At 44.8% G+C, this 17,546-nt stretch overlaps 1 protein-coding gene across 1 annotated transcript; it reads right to left on the bottom strand.

Moving 5' to 3' along the window:
* Window positions 1–7,125: 7,125 nt before the first annotated feature.
* SFTPC (surfactant protein C) lies at window positions 7,126–13,572 on the bottom strand. The gene is made up of 5 exons (XM_060787485.2): window positions 13,286–13,572; window positions 12,942–13,082; window positions 11,656–11,796; window positions 10,905–11,018; window positions 7,126–7,308 (listed from the first exon to the last, which is right to left on the bottom strand). The coding sequence occupies exons 1-5, from the start codon at window positions 13,337–13,339 to the stop codon at window positions 7,171–7,173; spliced, it is 588 nt and encodes a 195-aa protein (XP_060643468.2). The 5' UTR covers window positions 13,340–13,572; the 3' UTR covers window positions 7,126–7,170.
* Between the last annotated feature and the right edge of the window lie 3,974 nt (window positions 13,573–17,546).

The following is a 17,546-nucleotide window of genomic DNA, read 5'->3' as shown; positions in this document are numbered from 1 at the left end:
GGTCCAGTGAATAAAAATACATCCTGCATATCAGACATTTACATTACAATTCATAACAGGAGCAAAATGACAGTTATGAAGGAGCAACAAAGTAGCAATAATCTTATGGTTGGGGGTCACCACAACATGAAGAACTAGATTCAGGGGTTGAGAACTACTGGTATAGCTGATGGGAAGCTAGCCTGCACCCTCATTTTAGAGATATCCAGCATGATTGGTGCCTTCCATGTCAACAAATCAACCGTTTGTTTGGGTTTTCATCTAAACTTTACAAGATGCATCCAATGCGCAGAGTGACGGAGTTTCCAAACTTTCCATAGCTCCGTTAAAGGTTGAAATACAACCTGCAGTGACTTCACTGTCCCACCAACATGAAAGCTACCAGTGTCCATGGACTCTGACAGTTTAAAAGCAGCTTCTCTTCCTATAACTTGACTTTGCCCCTATGTTTTATAAGATGCCCCACTAAAAGCCATCCTTGCGGTGCATTCCTGGAGACCTGAAGAGCCATTTCCTCTCCAAGTTTCCTCCCCAAGGCTCTCAGAAGTATTTGCCCTCTTGAAACCAGAAGCCACTTTGATGGGGACGATGAGGTCCCTGTGTGTTCTTTTCCCACAGCTATCCCTTTGCAAGGCTGCTTTCAACAGAACTGGCTTTTGGAGAGTGATATCAAAATAGACGTCACTTGAAAAGGCCCTTGGCTGGCAGAAGAAGGTCCTTGCACAACCCCAGCTGTGCAAGCAAGACTTCTGCCCAGTCCATCCTTCATCCAATGGTCTGTGTTGCACCATGGAAGAATAACATGAGTTGGCAACTGAGTCCATTGGAATGGAGGAGGAGGATGAGAAGAGGAGGAATAAGGAAATCAAGGAGGAGGAGAAGGAGGACAACCAGAAGGAGAAGAAGAAAAAAGGGAGGAGGTAAAAGAAGGGAGGGAGAAGAAGAAGAAGAAGAGATAGAGATGGAGTAGGAGGAGGAGGAGAAGGGGAGGAGATGAAAGAAGAGAGGGAGAAGAAGAAGAGAAAGATGGAGCTAGAGTAGAAGAAGAAGAAGAGAAGGAGATGAAAGAAGAGAGGGAGAAGAAGAAGAGAAAGATGGAGCTAGAGTAGAAGAAGAAGAAGAGGAGGAGATGAAAGAAGAGAGGGAGAAGAAGAAGAGAAATATGGAGCTAGAGTAGAAGAAGAAGAAGAGGAGATGAAAGAAGGGAGGGAGAAAAAGAAGAGAAAGAGATGATGGAATAGGAGAAGAAGAGGAAGAGGAGGAGATGAAAGAAGAGAGGGAGAAGAAGAAGAGAAAGAGATGGAGTAGGAGAAGAAGAAGAGGAGGAGATGAAAGAAGAGAGGGAGAAGAAGAAGAGGAAGGAGAAGGGGAAGAAGAGGAGGAGAATTGTGAGAAGAGGAAGAGTTGGAGGAGAACAAGAAGGGGGAAGAGGAAAAAGAAGAATAAGAGGAGGAGGAGGAGGAGGAGGAGGAAGAGATGAAGAAGGACAAGGCCAAGGAGACAAACAGGAGGAGGAGAGGAAGGGGGAGAAGGAGGAGTAGAAGAGATTAAGAAGGAGAAGGAGAAGAGAGGAGGAGAAGAAGAAAGTGAAGTAGAGGAAGAAGAGGAGACAAGAAGGAGAAGAAGAGGAGGAAATAAAGAACAAGAAGACGAACAGGAAGTGGAGATGAAGGTGAGAAGGAGAAGAAGAACAGGATATGAAGAAGAAGAAGGAGAAGACCCACCAACACACAACAAACCCTGGGCCAGACTTGTTCAGACGATGTTTCTCAGAGGCTGAGAGAGTGTGACTCCTCCAAGTTCATGCCGTGGCCAAATGGGGATTTGAATCCAGGTCTCCGAGGTCACAATCCAATTCTCAAATCATGCATGTACACATTTGCATGGTCTAAAGCAGTGTTTCTTAGCCTTCCTGGTGCTGCAACCCCTTGATACAATTCCTCATGTTGTGGTGACCACAAACCATAAAATTATTTTCATTGCTACTTTATAACTGTCATTTTGCTCCTGTTATGAATCGCAATGTAAATATCTGATATGAAGAATGTATTTTCATTAACCTGACCAAATTTGGCACAAATACTTGATACGCCTAAATTTGAATACTGGTGGGGTTGGGGAGGTTTGATTTTGTCATTTGGGAGTTGTAGTTGCTGGGATTTATAGTTCACCTACAACCAAAGAGCATTCCGAACTCCACCAACAATGAAATTGAACTAAACTTGACACACAGAACTCCCATGACCAACAGAAAATACTGGGAGGGCTTGGTGGGCATTGACCTTGAGTTTTGGAGTTGTAGTTCACCTAAATCCAGAGACCACTGTGGGCTCAAACAATGATGGATCTAGACCAAACATGGCATGAATACTGAATATGCCCAAATGTGATCACTGGCGGAATTTGGGGGAAATAGACCTTGATATTTAGGAGTTGTGGTTGCTGGGATTTATAGTTCATCAAGGAGCATTCGGAACCTCACCAATAATAGAATTGGACAAAACTTCCCACCCATAACCCCCCCTTTTTTTTTTCGTGTCAGGAGCAGGGGCGGCTCAACCCATTACGCGAAGTAAGCATTTGCAGTATAGTTGATTTTGCCCAGGGGCGCTCTTGAGGTGCTCTTGGGGGAAAATAGACCTTGACATATGTGAGTTGTAGTTACTGGGATGTATAGTTCACCTACAATCAAAGAGCATTCTGAACTCCACCAATGATGGAATTGAACCAAATATGGCACACAGAACTCCCACGATGAACAGAAAATATATTTCAGTGATTGGTTGGGGGCGGGGGGGGGGCCAAAATACTGTTTGCTTACCATTGAAAATTACCTAGGGCCGCCTCTGGTCAGGAGTGACTCCTGGTGTGAGAGAATTGGCCGTCTGCAAGGACGTTGCCCAGGGGGCGGCCGGATGATTTGATGTTTTTATCATCCTTGTGGGAGGCTTCTCTCATATCCCCGTATGAGGAGCTGGAGCTGATAGAGGGAGCTCATCCGCCTCTCCCCGGATTCGAACCTGCGACCTGTCGGTCTTCAGTCCTGCCGGCACAGGGGTTTAAACCACTGCGCTACCAGGGGCTCCTCCATGCCTTGAAGGGACTTGCTGGCATGAGCCTCCCTCCAGCCTCACATGCTCTCCCTTGCCCACACATGCGCACCACAGTCATGCACCGAACATGCCTGCTCTCCTCTCCCCTGCTTGGAGTCTCAGAAACAGTCCTCCCCTTGGCTGAGAGGCTAGCCAATCACAGTGGATGACGGCTCTTCGTGAGAGCCTTCACCCTCTGTTTCCAAAAAGGAAGACAAGGACAGGCGGAGAGATCTTCAGCCTTCTCTGCCAAAGAGGCTCCTAAGTCCATCAGAAATATATGTTTCCTGATGGTCTTTGGTGACCCCTCTGAAACCCCCTCGCGACCCTTCTAGGGGTCCTGACCCTCACTTTGGTGTAAGTGGACATGCCAGCCACAAACATGCATACATATATTCTCCTTTATTAGATAGATAGATAGATAGAGAATTTGACTCCCATTGATCTAGGATCAGAATCATAGAATCCTAGAGTTGGAAGAGACCTCATGGGCCATCCAGTCCAACCCCCTGCCAAGAAGCAGGAATATTGCATTCAAAGCACCCCTGACAGATGACCATCCAGCCTCTGATTAAAAGCTTCCAAAAAAGGAGCCTCCACCATACTCTGGGGCAGAGAGTTCCACTGATGAACGGCTCTCACAGTCAGGAAGTTCTTCCTCATGTTCAGATGGAATTATTATTATTATTATTATTATTATTATTATTATTATCTTTATTTGTACCCCGCTAGCATCTCCCGAAGGACTCAATGTGGCTTACAAAGGCCAAGGCCTCAAAACACAACATAACAATACACAACCTAAAGCAAATCAAAAACAGTTAAAGCAATATTAAAACAACAAGCAATAAAAACAATACACCAAGACACAATAAAACTGGGCCGGGCCAGAGTAAAGGGTACAGATTAAAGGTGCTGATGTGGCAGGTGATATGTAGGATTATAGGGAAAGTGCAGTGTGCCAGCAATCTTAATTTCTACTAAAGTGCTTTTGGGACTTGTTATTGGAGATTTCCTATTCTGGAAAGGCACATCGGAACAGCCAGGTCTTCAAATTCTTCCTAAAGACTGTCTGAGATCTTTGGGGAGGGTGTTCCAGAGTCGGGGTCCACCACAGAAAAGGCCCTGTCTCGCGTCCTCACCAGGAATCTCCTCTCTTGTAGTTTGAAGCCATTCTTCCTTGTCCTAGTCTCCAGGGAAGCAGAAAACAAGCTTGCTCTCCCCTCCCTGTGACTTCCTCTCACATATTTATACATGGCTATCATATCTCCTCTCAGCCTTCTCTTCTTCAGGCTAAACATGCCCAGCTCTTTAAGCCGCTCCTCATAGGGCTTGTTCTCCAGACCCTTGATCATTTTCGTCGCCCTCCTCTGGACACATTCCAGCTTCTCAATATCTCTCTTCAATCCAAAATGAATGCTTCTACACTTAGAAATAAAATGCTGAGACATAGGATATGGCTTGAAAACAGTATATGTGTTTATTGCAGTATGGATGCCCTTGGCTTGTACACAAGAACTCAAAATGTAATTTTGTATTACTTTATTATTATCATCATTATCATTATTAATATTACTATTTTACACATTTATTATTAGAGATTGAGCAAGCAGTGGATAAAAAAGAAAAGTAGGCCTGGATGAGGTACAAGCGGCTGAATTTGAGCAAAGCTTAACATCCTTGCATATAGAAAGCAAATCAGATTTGTTTTAGATCATAGAATCATAGAATCATAGAGTTGGAAGAGACCTCATGGGCCATCCAGTCCAACCCCCTGCCAAGTAGCAGGAATATTGCATTCAAATCACCCCTGACAGATGGCCATCCAGCCTCTGTTTAAAAGCTTCTAAAGAAGGAGCCTCCGCCTTCTTCCATTGCCTTGGATTTTTTATTGTTCTTACTCATCGCGTATTGGTTTTGCACGCAAGGCGCAAAGGTCAGATCCTTCTCTCACAAAAAATACAATGATTTTGTACATACAGGAATGGCATTTTGCAAATATAACTGATGTAGGAAACGTTGAGTGTGTGTGGTTATTTTGTAAATAGAAGAAGTTCCAAACCGAATGGATTGAACATTAGGAATGGCCTTATATGGCTCTTGTGATAAATGGAATCGTTAATTGAGCTGAATGATTAAGCATACAATAAAATAAAGAGCAAAGTATCCCCGACCCAATGGATTAGATATTGGGAATATTTGCAATCGCATTCTCCAAGCCCCTTTCTGCATTTTGGGGACAAATTTCCTGTCCCTTAAATTGTGCCTATGGCAATCTATTCCAATACTCTCTGGAACACTATTTTTGTTCCTGGGTTATAAATGTCATTTCCTAATTGGGTCTATCATAAAAATGTGGAAAATGTTTACTAAACTGCAAAAACGTTGTTTTTTGCAGAACATCCTGCCGAACATCTTTATATACAAAATCTCAGTCTGCGTATGTTTGTGCTCGCAAAACTCAGAAAAAAAGTTGTTCGATTGACTTGACATTTTGACACAACATTGCATTCCGATATACACATGTTTTTATCGTAAAATTTTTTGACACAATGTTGCATTCCAATACATGCATGCATTTAGTGTAAAACTAGCAGTCCGGGAATAGACAAAGTGGAATCTGTGATGCTCAAAGCAACCACTCACAACCTAGCTTTCATTTTACCTCAGCAGCAAAAGAAATGAAAACTGAGCTCTAACAACCAATCGCTGCACAGCTTTCCTTTTACCACAGCAGTTTTTTTTTGTCGTGTCAGGTGTGACTGCAAGTCGCTCCTGGTGTGAGAGAATTGGCCGTCTGCAAGGACGTTGCCCAGGGGACGCCCAGATGATTTGATGTTTTTATCATCCTTGTGGGAGGCTTCTCTCATGTCCCCGCATGAGGAGCTGGAGCTGATAGAGGGAGCTCATCCCCCTCTCCCCGGATTCGAACCTGCGACGTGTCGGTCTTCAGTCCTGCCAGCACAGGAGTTTAACCCACTGCGCCACCGGGGGCTCCACAGCAGTAAAAGAACAACAGCCTTTCACTGAGCTGCTTTCATTTCACCACAGCAGTAAAAGAAAAAAACAACCAATCACAGCACAGCTTTCCTTTTACCTCAGCAGTATAAGAATTACCAACTAATAACAGAGCAGCTGTCATTTCACCTCAGCAGTACAAGAAATGACAGCTGAGCTGTGATTGGTTGCTATTGGCATACCACACATTCTGATCGTGGCGTTTGAGTGCTAACGACTTCAATTTCCAATATGCCTTATGTTCGCTATGACTATCAATTAAGCGCAAGGGAAATCTTTGCAAGTGTGAGATGTTTTCTCGGTAAATCTATGTTTGCAGCAATATTTTTATTTACTATCTCATTCATTTCATATCAGACTGAGCCATAGCAAAGCATGGTTGAGTTTAGCTAGTTTTTCTATAGTTTTTCAATGAGTATCTCAATAAGTCTCAACCAATTTCATATATTGTCGGAGGCTTTCATGGCCGGAATCACGGGGTTGTTGTAGGTTTCTTCGGGCTATATGGCCATGTTCTAGAGGCATTCTCTCCTGACATTTCACCTGCATCTATGGCAAGCATCCTCACTACTTCTGAGGATGCTTGCCATAGATGCAGGTGAAACATCAGGAGAGAATGCCTCTAGACCATGGCCATATAGCCCGAAAAAACCTACAACAACCCAATTTCATATAATTTCCAGCAGCCTCAAAAGCGAAGTTTCCTGCATAGAACATCTACTTTCAGAGTCAGGATCGTAAAATGAAACAGGAAACAACATTTTCAAACCAGGAACAGAACATATTTTCCCCCAAATTTTGCTACATAGTATTTATGATCCGCTCTTTTGTGGGATTTGAACTCAGCCAAGAAATGGTTGCATGCTTCAGTGCTATGGAAACCCTTAGGAGTTGTAGTTTTGCAAGATCTCCAGCCTCCTCTGCCATAGAGGGCTGGTGCCTCCTGAAAAGACAACTCCCATGGTCTCATAGCACTGAGTAGGACCAAACTGCATCAATTTGGCAGTGTAGATGAATCCCAATGGCATAACAACTGTTGCAGGATGTTCTATGTCTCTATCTATGCCCAGTAGATGGGCACGCTGCTGCAAAGAATGTTGATTGTGGTGCCCAGCATGGAGCGGTCAGCAAGGGCCTCCGGGTCATTTCCTGTCTCCTTTTCTTTGCCCCCTTTGAAGGTTGGCATGAAAGACTTTGGCTGGAAGACAAAACAAGAGAAGAAAAGAGGTCAGTAAACAAAGAAAGAGGCAAACCTGGGTTGACAACAGCCCATGGGAAAAAGGATCTAGGAATCTTAGCAGACCACAAGCTGAACATGAGCCAACGGTGTGATGCGGCAGCAGGAAAGGCCAATGCGATCCTAGACTGCAACAATAAGAGAATAGTGTCTAAACCAGAGTTTCTCAACCTGGGGGTCAGGGCCCCTGGGGGGGGGGGGTCACAAGGGGAGTATATATCCTGCATATCCAATATTTATATTTCGATTCATAACAGTATGAAGCAAAATTATGAAGTGGCAATGAAAATAATTAACTAGATTAATAAATAACTAGATTAATGGGTCGCGGCATTAGGAAGGTTGAGAACCGCACATCTAAACAGAGGGAATTTATATTGGTGGTGGCTTCACAACGGTAATATACAGGTAAGGAATCAAGGAGTCTTAATATTACCACAAGCTGAACATGAGCCAAGGGTGTGATGCAGTAGCGAAAAAAGCCAAATGCGATTCTAAGGTACTGAAATCAGGCAGGGAAAAGTAATTCACAGCTATAGATCGGGGGCTTGAAAACAGCCCAGGTGGAAGTCATATAGAAAATATTCTCTCTCTTTTTCATTCTCTCTCTCTCTCTCTCTCTCTGCATTTTCGGTCTTATTTTATTGTAATTTTGTTGTTTGGGCTTGGCCTCATGTAAGCCGCTCCGAGTCCCCATTGGGGAGATGGTGGAGGGGTATAAATAAAGATTATTATTATTATTATTATTATTATTATTATTATTAGATATCTATCTATTTCGAGTCTCCTTCGGGTATAAATACACATAACAACAACAACAAATATATATATGCACACACACTATAGAGACAGCCACTTTGAATCTCCTTCGGGAGAGATCAAGCAGAGTATAAATAAACATAACAACATCAACCACAACAACAACACACTACATTCTAACAATATAAACACACTACAGAGTCGGACACAACTAAGTCCAGTTGTGTCCGACTCTGGGGGTTGGTGTTCATCTCAGTTTCTAAGACAAAGAGCCAGCGTTGTCCGTAGACACCTCCAAAGTCATGTGGCCACTGGCATGACTGCATGGAGTGCCCTTACCTTCCCGCTGGAGTGGTACCTATTGATCTACTCACATTTGCATGTTTTCGAACTGCTAGGTTGGCAGAAGCTGGGCCTAACAGTGGGAGCTCACGTAGCTCCCCTGATTTGAACTTGCGACCTTTTAGTCAGCAAGTTCAAAAGCTCAGCGGTCTAACCCACAGTGGCACCAGGAGCTTCATACTATCTATCTATCTATCTATCTATCTATCTATCTATAGAGAAAAGAGATGCTACAGCTAGAAAAGCCAATACAATTATATTATGTAACATGCTTTTTTGTTTCTGGGTTATCAATGTCATTTCCTAACTGGTTCTATCACTGAAAAAACATGAAGAAAGTGTATTAGACTGCCCAAACTTTGTTTTTGTGGGAGGGACATCCTGCTGTACCACATGGATGGATGGATGGATGGATGGATGGATGGAAGGAAGGAAGGAAGGAAGGGAAGGAAGGAAGGAAAGAGAGAAGGAGAAAAGGATGAAAGAGAGGAAAGGAAGGATGGAAGGAGAAAGAGGGAGAGAGGGAAGGAGGGAGGAAAGAGGGGAGGAAGGAGAATGAGGGAGGAAAGAAGGAAGGAAAAACGAAAAGGTGGAAGGGAAGGATGCAAGAAAAAAAGAAGGAGGGAAGAGAGGGAGAGAAGGAGGAAAGAAAGAGAGAAGGAAGGAAAGACAAAATGAAGGATGGAAGGATGAAAGAGTGGAAGGAAAGGATGGATAGATGAATGGAAGGGAGGGAGGGAAGGAAGGAGAAAGGAAAGAGAGTAGAAAGGAAAGACAAAAGGGAAGGAAGAAAGGAGGAAGGAAGGAAGGAGAAAGAGGGAGAGGGAAGGAAGAAAAAAGGTGGAACGAGGGAGGGAGGGAGAAAGGGGGTGGTGAAGAAGGAAGGAAGGAAAGACCAAAGGGTGGAAGGGAAGGAGGGAAGGAGAAAGAGGTAGGTAAGGAAGGGAGGGCAGGAGAAAGGAAAGGAAAGGAAGGAAAGAAAGACAAAAGGTTGGAAGGGAAGGAGGGAAGGAGAAAGGGAAGGAAGGAAGGAAGGAAGGAAGAAAAGACAAAAGGGTGGAAGAGAAGGAGGGAAGGAGAAAGAGGTAGGTAATGAAGGGGGAGGGAGGGAGGGAGGGAGGAAAGACCAAAGGGTGGAAGGGAAGCAGGGAAGGAGAAAGAGGTAGGTAATGAAGGGGGAGGGGGGGGGAAGGAAAAAGGAAAGGAAGGAAAGAAAGACAAAAGGTTGGAAGGGAAGGAGGGAAAGAGAAAGAGGTAGGTAAGGGAGGGAGGGAAGGAGAAAGGAAAGGAAGGAAGGAAGAAAAGACAAAAGGGTGGAAGGGAAGGAGGAAGAGGTAGGTAAGGGAGGGAGGGAAGGAGAAAGGAAAGGAAGGAAAGAAAAACAAAAGGTTGGAAGGGAAGGAGGGAAGGAGAAAGAGGTAGGTAAGGGAGGGAGGAAGAAAGGAAAGGAAGAAAAGACAAAAGGGTGGAAGGGAAGGAGGGAAGGAGAAAGAGGTAGGTAAGGAAGGGAGAGAGGGCAGGAGAAAGGAAAGGAAAGGAAGGAAAGAAAGACAAAAGGTTGGAAGGGAAGGAGGGAAGGAGAAAGGGAAGGAAGGAAGGAAGGAAGGAAGGAAGGAAGGAAGAAAAGACAAAAAGGTGGAAGAGAAGGAGGGAAGGAGAAAGAGGTAGGTAAGGAAGGGAGGGAGGGAGGGAGGAAAGACCAAAGGGTGGAAGGGAAGCAGGGAAGGAGAAAGAGGTAGGTAATGAAGGGGGGGGGGGGAAGGAAAAAGGAAAGGAAGGAAAGAAAGACAAAAGGTTGGAAGGGAAGGAGGGAAAGGGAAAGAGGTAGGTAAGGGAGGGAGGGAAGGAGAAAGGAAAGGAAGGAAGGAAGAAAAGACAAAAGGGTGGAAGGGAAGGAGAAAGAGGTAGGTAAGGGAGGGAGGGAAGGAGAAAGGAAAGGAAAGGAAGGAAAGAAAAACAAAAGGTTGGAAGGGAAGGAGGGAAGGAGAAAGAGGTAGGTAAGGGAGGGAGGAAGAAAGGAAAGAAAGAAAAGACAAAAGGGTGGAAGGGAAGGAGGGAAGGAGAAAGAGGTAGGTAAGGAAGGGAGGAAGGGAAGGAGAAAAGTAAGGAAGGAATGAAGGAACGAAGGGTGGAAGGGAAGGAGAAAGAGGGAGGGAAGGAGGCAGGAATGAGAGAAAATAGGAAGGACGGGATGATGAGAGAGAGGAGGGCCTGAGAAAAGAGCCCAAGGGGCTGCATCCGCCCCCTGGACCTGGGTTTGCCGATACCTGAGTTACATCTATTGGAGTCTTGTGTCTAGATTTCAACATAGGCCATCCCTCAGGAGTGGGTTGGACTAGATGGCCTTTAGGGATCCCTTCAATGACAATAATATAGGCCCCAAATCCTTGCGATTTGTTCTTTTTCAGCCCTAAACTCCAGCCTCATTTCCACGTCCATCCCTCTCCCCGCCTCACCTGGATGTGCTGGAACACCTTGACCACCTCATCCAGGCTTTGGATGTTCTCCTTATCCATTCGGGTGAGATAACAGGACTTCCCTTCGGGCCATGATCGGTAGCCAATCACAAGCTGCACAAAAACAAGAGGAGCCTAAAATTGGAGTCTGAATCTAATTATGGGACCTTGAAGCCCTTCTACCCTATGCAATGATTGCATTATGATTGCCCTTCTAATTGCTTTGAAATACTTGGATTTGCCATTTCAGAGGGGGGCATCTACACTGTAGGAATGAATGCAGTTTGGCACCACTTTAATTGCCATGGCTCAATGCTAGAGTAATACCGGGAGTTGTAGTTTCCCAAGGTCTTGAGCCCTCACACTGTAGAATGAATGCAGTTTGGCACTACTTGAATTGCTGCAGCTCAAGGCTGGGGAATACTGGGAGTTGTCGTTCCCCAAGGTTTTTAGCTGCCACACTATATAATACGAGACGTTGTTGTTTCCCAAGATCTTGAGCCCTCACGCAGTAGAATGGATGCAGTTTGGCACTACTTGAATTCCCGCACCTCAGGGCTGGGGAATACTGGGAGTTTTAGTTTCCCAAGGTCTTCAGCCTCCTCTGCCAAATTACAACTCCCAGCCCTGTTGCTTAGAGCCCACAACGGTTCAACCATTATGTCTACAGTTTCTATGCATCCTGTGATAGAGAAGGACAGGGCCTCCTCAAACTATAAATGCCAGGGACAACGCAACATTGGAAGCTTACATTGCCGAAGTCATAAACCACGGTGGCGGAAGCATTGGCTGCCCCATGGACGTGGAAGGTGGCCAGCCTCTCCTTCCGGCTCATGGAAAGGTGCTGGGGAGACCCTTTGCCGTCCAGACCTTGGATGGTCATTTGCAGGACCTGCAAAAGAGGAAGACCGAATGCAGAGGAAGAAGAAAAAGACACAACCCTCCCATAGAAGAGCTATCAGGATGTCCCTTTGTGAAGTTTTTACCATATTTCTATCTATCTATCTATCTATCTCTCTCTCTCTCTCTCTCTCTCTCTATCTATCTATCTATCTATCTAAAAATGCTCTGTGCATAATGAGTACCTTAAAAACAAAAGAACCAATGAACGAAATCACACCAAATTTAGCAACAAAACAGCTCACAACACAAGTTTCAGAATGCTCTTTATTGAAGGTGAACTATAAATCCCAGTAAGTACAACTCCCAAATGTCAAGGTCTATTTCCCCCAAACTCCACCAGTGTTCACATTTGGGCATATTGAGTATTTGTGCTAAGTTTGGTCCAGGTCCATCATTGTTTGAGCCCACAGTGCTCTCTGGATGTAGGTGAACTACAACTCCAAAACTCAAGGTGAATGCCCACCAAGCCCTTCTAGTGTTTTCTGTTGGTCATGGCAGTCCTGTGTGCCAAGTTTGGTTCAGTTCCATCGCTGGTGGAGTTCAGAATGCTCTTTGATTGTAGGTGAACTATAAATCCCAGCAACTACAACTCCCAAATGACAAAATCAATTTTTTTCAGTGATGGTCACTCCTTGGGGTAGTAAGTGTCTTGTGGCCAAATTTGACAGCAATTCATCCAGTGGATTTTGAGTTATAATGTCACTCAAAATGAACAGAGCATTTATAGATATATATAGATATAGTTATATAGATATAGATATAGATATAGATATAGATATAGATATAGATATAGATAGCACACAGGGAAGGGTCAACACCCCTGTGGTGTTTCCTTTGCTATCACAAGATTTCATAATAATTTCTGTCCCTGTGATAATTGGATTTTGCAAAATGTGGCTTGTTGTGGAAATAAGGACTGGAGATAAAGTTCCACTGGAGACCCCTTTCCCCCATGATAATAACTCTTCCAGAAGTAGATTTCCCTTCCTAAAGATAGATTCCTCCCACTACCTGTTGCCTCCATTCTGTTCTTAACTAGGAGTTGTTTGTAAGTCGACTTAACTATGAGATGTTTGTAAGTTTCTAAGTCAGGAATGTCTTGTATTGCAAAAGGGGACATCTTGATGGACCTACCGTCTCTGTATGTTTCTCTGTGATGTGCAGCCCCATCAGCAGGAAACCCAACACAACCAGGACAATCACAACCACCACAACCACAATGATTAGGGGCTTCTTGCAGGGCAGTCCGGGCAGCCGAGGAGAGGCTGTGTAGACCTGTAGGAAAGAGTCAAAGGTTGCCAAAAGGTCTTCTTTACCTTTGAAAGATATGCCCAAAAAGGTCCAACGAAAGGTCTGAATCCCCCGAAAGCTCTCCCAAATGTACTGACCCACCTCTCGGTTCCCTCCCCATGGATTCCCTGGGCAGCCATTACCTTCAGGAGCAAAAAATCCCTCCCGGAAGAAGGAGCGAGACTCACCGGGGGTCTTTCGAGCATATCTTTGCCGCCTTCCATCTTGTGGTAGACCTCCATCCTGACGTTGCTGCGCTCTTGCAAAAAGGAGCCCTCCCTTATAAAGACTGAAAGGTCCCAGGGAATGCGTCAGCTGGTCTTCCCGAACTTTTTGGCAGGTAACCAGCTGTTGCCTCCACCTGCCATCACGTCAACCAGGAATAAGATCAGCCCCGAGTCCTCCTTGGACAGGAGTCAAGTGGCCCTCCACCCAAGGACCTCTCCAAAGGACCGTGAGATGCCAAAGTCAACGTCTTCTTCCAGCTACAACTCCTCTTCTATCAAGGCTTCCTTTCATCATCTCAATGAGATTCTTGAGATGTTCAGAAGGGGATGGAAAACCAACACTTTTCTAGGTCATGGGAAATGCAATAGAGAATGTATTTGCCTTGTGCTTTCATGCCGGAATCATGAGTTGCTGTGAGTTTCCTGGGTTGTATGGCTATGTTCCAGAAGCATTCTCGCCTGACATTTCACCCACATCTATGGCAGGCATCCTCAGAGATTGAGGGATGTGTTGGAAACCAAGTAAGTGAGGCTTATATGTCTGTGGAATGTCCAGGGTGGGGGAAAGAACTCTTGTCTGCCTGGGGTATGTTCTCCGTCCTTCTGGGGAGGCCCTTTTTCGCCCCTGCCAATTTCACAGGCTTGCCTAGTAAGTACAAGGGAGAGAGCTTTTTCCTCTGTGGCCCCCCGAAACTGGAACTCATTACCTGGAGAAATTAGGAAAGCCCCTACCTTAGAAACCTTTAAAAAGGACCTTAAAACCTGGCTCTTCCGCTGCGCTTTTGATGAATAGGTTTACATTCCCACACTACTGCTTAACCTCAACGTTTTGTCATTGGAGTATATGCCCCCCCCCTTTGTGGGAAAGCCTGATTCCACAACCCCCACTATAATGAGTCCTCCGCCAATAATCTCTCTCTCTCTTATCTCGCTTGAGTTTTAATTAGTTTTAATCAGTCTCTCTTTTAATCATTACATGTAGCCTGCCCATTGTCATTGTGATTGTGCCTATTGCTATATTTTCATATGTTTTATGTAATTATGTTGTTTGTTGTTTATTGTTTGCATTTTCGGTTTTATTTAATTGTAATTTGCTGTTTGGGCTTGGCCTCATGTAAGCCGCTCCAGGTCCCCATTGGGGAGATGGTGGCAGGGTATAAATAAAGATTATTATTATTATTATTATTATTATTCAGTTCTTGTGGGTTTTTTCGGGCTATATGGCCATGTTCTAGAGGCATTTCTCCTGACGTTTCGCCTGCATCTATGGCAAGCATCCTCAGAGGGTGAGGTCTGCTGGAGCTGGGAAAAAAGGGGTTTATATATCTGTGGAATGACCAGGGTGAGACAAAGGGCTTTTGTAAGTTGGGCTAGGTGTGGATCTTTCAACTGCCCACCTTGATTAGCATACAGTTTGCCCCAGGCACAGTCAGCCCATTGTATGCTAATCAAGGTGGGCAGTTGAAAGATCCACACCTAGCCCAACTTACAAAAGCCCTTTGTCTCACCCTGGTCATTCCACAGATATATAAACCCCTTTTTTCCCAGCTCCAGCAGACCTCACCTCTGAGGATGTTTGCCATAGATGCAGGCGAAACGTCAGGAGAAATGCCTCTAGAACATGGCCATATAGCCCGAAAAAACCCACAAAAACTGAGTGATTCTGGCCATGAAAACCTTCGACAATACATTATTATTATTATTTGTGTGAAAGTTGCAATTTGCCACTTTGATTAGCATTTAATGGTCTGTAGTTTCAAAGTCTGGCTGGTTGCTGCCTGGGGGAATCCTTTGTTGGGAGGGAATCCTTTGCTGGTGAACACCCCATGATTTCAGAGTGCAAGGATATACAGACATCCGAAAATGCAGATTTTTAGCTCAGAATTGGGATATTCTCGCACCTAAAAATCTCACGTTTTTTTTCCCGTTTGTAGCTATTGCTTCCTCGTTTTGTGGGAATGGCATCTGGCCACCCTCCTGTTTGCTGGGGGAGCTCCTGGGATAAAGGTACTGTCTGGACAAGTCCTCTGGCAGAGAAGGCTACACACCTTCCAAAACTACAGTTCTTATTATTCCATTGCATTGAGCAGTTAAAGTGGGGTATACACTGAATTAATCCTACAGTGTAGATGTAGCCTTGGTGCAGGTTGGGGTCCACCTTGCAAGCTGTGAAGCTGCTGAACCACACCGTGGCTATTTTGGGACTGTCAGACAGTGGTCCCATTGTGTGTTTATGTTTTGTTTGGTTGTGTCCCTCTCCACCGGGCTCGGAATAACTCACAAACACCAGCCCATCATACTTTGCCCATTGTTGTCTGGGAAGCTGCCGTGCCGGGAACGAGGGCTGTTTGCAGCCGTGCCACGTGCTACTTGCACGAGTGTCTTGTGCACAATGGCCCGTCATCCCACAATAAGGGTGCCAGGTGGTCAAGGAGGACATCCAGCAGCAAGTGCCCAAGGGATGCCAGCGAAGGCCACACCCTTGCCCTGAGATTCATCTCCTCCCCTTGGAGAATCATAGAATCCTAGAGTTGGAAGGGACCCCCAAAGGCCATCCAGTCCAACTCTCTTCTTTCTGCTTTCTACATTGCCATATAATCCAGATTACCAAAGCGGATAACCTACATTGTCTGCTTCGAACTGGATTATATGAGTCTACAATGTCATATAATCCTGTTCAAAGCAGATTATAAGGATTTTATATGGCAGTGTAGAAAAGACCTCAAAGGCAGTCTGTAGCCATCCAGTCAAATCCCCTTCTGTCAGCCAGGAATGTACAATCAAAGCACTCCTGACAGATGCCCATCCAGCCACTACTTCATAATAATAATCTATATAAATAAAATGTAATGTTCGTTTGTGGGATTAACAGAACTCAAAAACCACTGGACGAATTGACACCAAATTTTGACACAAGACACCTATCAGGCTAATGGGTGACCATCACTCAAAAAAAACAAAAACAAAAACAAAACAACAACCCAATTTTGTCATTTGGGGGTTGTAGTTGCTGGGATTTATAGTTCACCTACAATCAAAGAGCATTCTGAACCCCACCAATGATGAAATTGAACCAAACTTGGCACACAGTTCTCCCATGACCAACAGAAAATACTGGACGTGTTTGGTGGGCAATGTCCTTTGGTTTTGGAGTTGTAGTTCACCTAAATCCAGAGATCACTGTGGACCCAAACAATGATGGATCTGGACCAAACTCTACACGAATACTCAATATGCCCAAATGCGAACACTAGTGGAGTTTGGGGAAAATAGAATCTTGACATTTGGGAGTTGTAGTTGCTGGGATTTATAGTTTACCTACAATTACAGCGCATTCTGAACCCCACCAATGATAGAATTGGGCCAAACCTCCCACACAGAACCCCCATGTGGACCACAGCAACACGTGGCAGGGGATGGCTACTACTACTACTACTACTACTACTACTAATAGAATCCTAGTGTTGAAAGACATCCCATGGTCCACCCAGTCCAACCCCCTTCTGCCAGGCAGGAAAACACAATTAAAGCCCCCCTGACAGATGGCCATTCAGTCTCTGCTTCATAATAACAGTAAAAATATTAATGCAATCCCTCAGTTGGAAGGGATCCCCAAAGGCCATCCAATTCAACCCCCTTCTGCTAGACAGGAAGGCACAAACAAAGTCCTCTCAACAGATGGCCTCTGCTTATTAAGAAGAAGAAGAAGAAGAAGAAGAAGAAGAAGAAGAAGAAGAAGAAGAGGAGGAGGAGGAGGAGGAGGAGGAAGAAGAGGAGACTCCACTGGACTCCAAGGTACTCTATAGTCTGCTACATTAGAAGGGATCCCCAAAGACCATCCAACCCATCACCAATCCTGCCACGCAGGGTGAAATAATCATAGAATCATAGAGTTGGAAGAGACCTCATGGGCCATCCAGTCCAAAACCCTGCCAAGAAGCAGGAAAATCACATTCAAAGCACCCCTGACAGATGGCCATCCAGGCTCTGTTTAAATGCTTCCAAAGAAGGAGCCTCCACCACACTCCGGGGCAGAGAGTTCCACTGCTGAATGGCTCTCACAGTCAGGAAATTCTTCTTAATGTTCAGATGGAATCTCCTTTCTTGTACTTTGAAGCCATTGTTCTATTGTGTCCTAGTCTCCAGGGAAGCAGAAAACAAGTTTACTTCCTCCTCCCTATGACTTCCTTTCACATATTTATACGTGGCTATAATGTCTCCT

This window comes from Anolis sagrei, chromosome 7 (assembly GCF_037176765.1).
Source record: "Anolis sagrei isolate rAnoSag1 chromosome 7, rAnoSag1.mat, whole genome shotgun sequence".
Classification (NCBI taxonomy): Eukaryota; Metazoa; Chordata; class Lepidosauria; order Squamata; family Dactyloidae; genus Anolis; species Anolis sagrei.
This window is presented reverse-complemented; position numbering and strand designations above follow the sequence as displayed.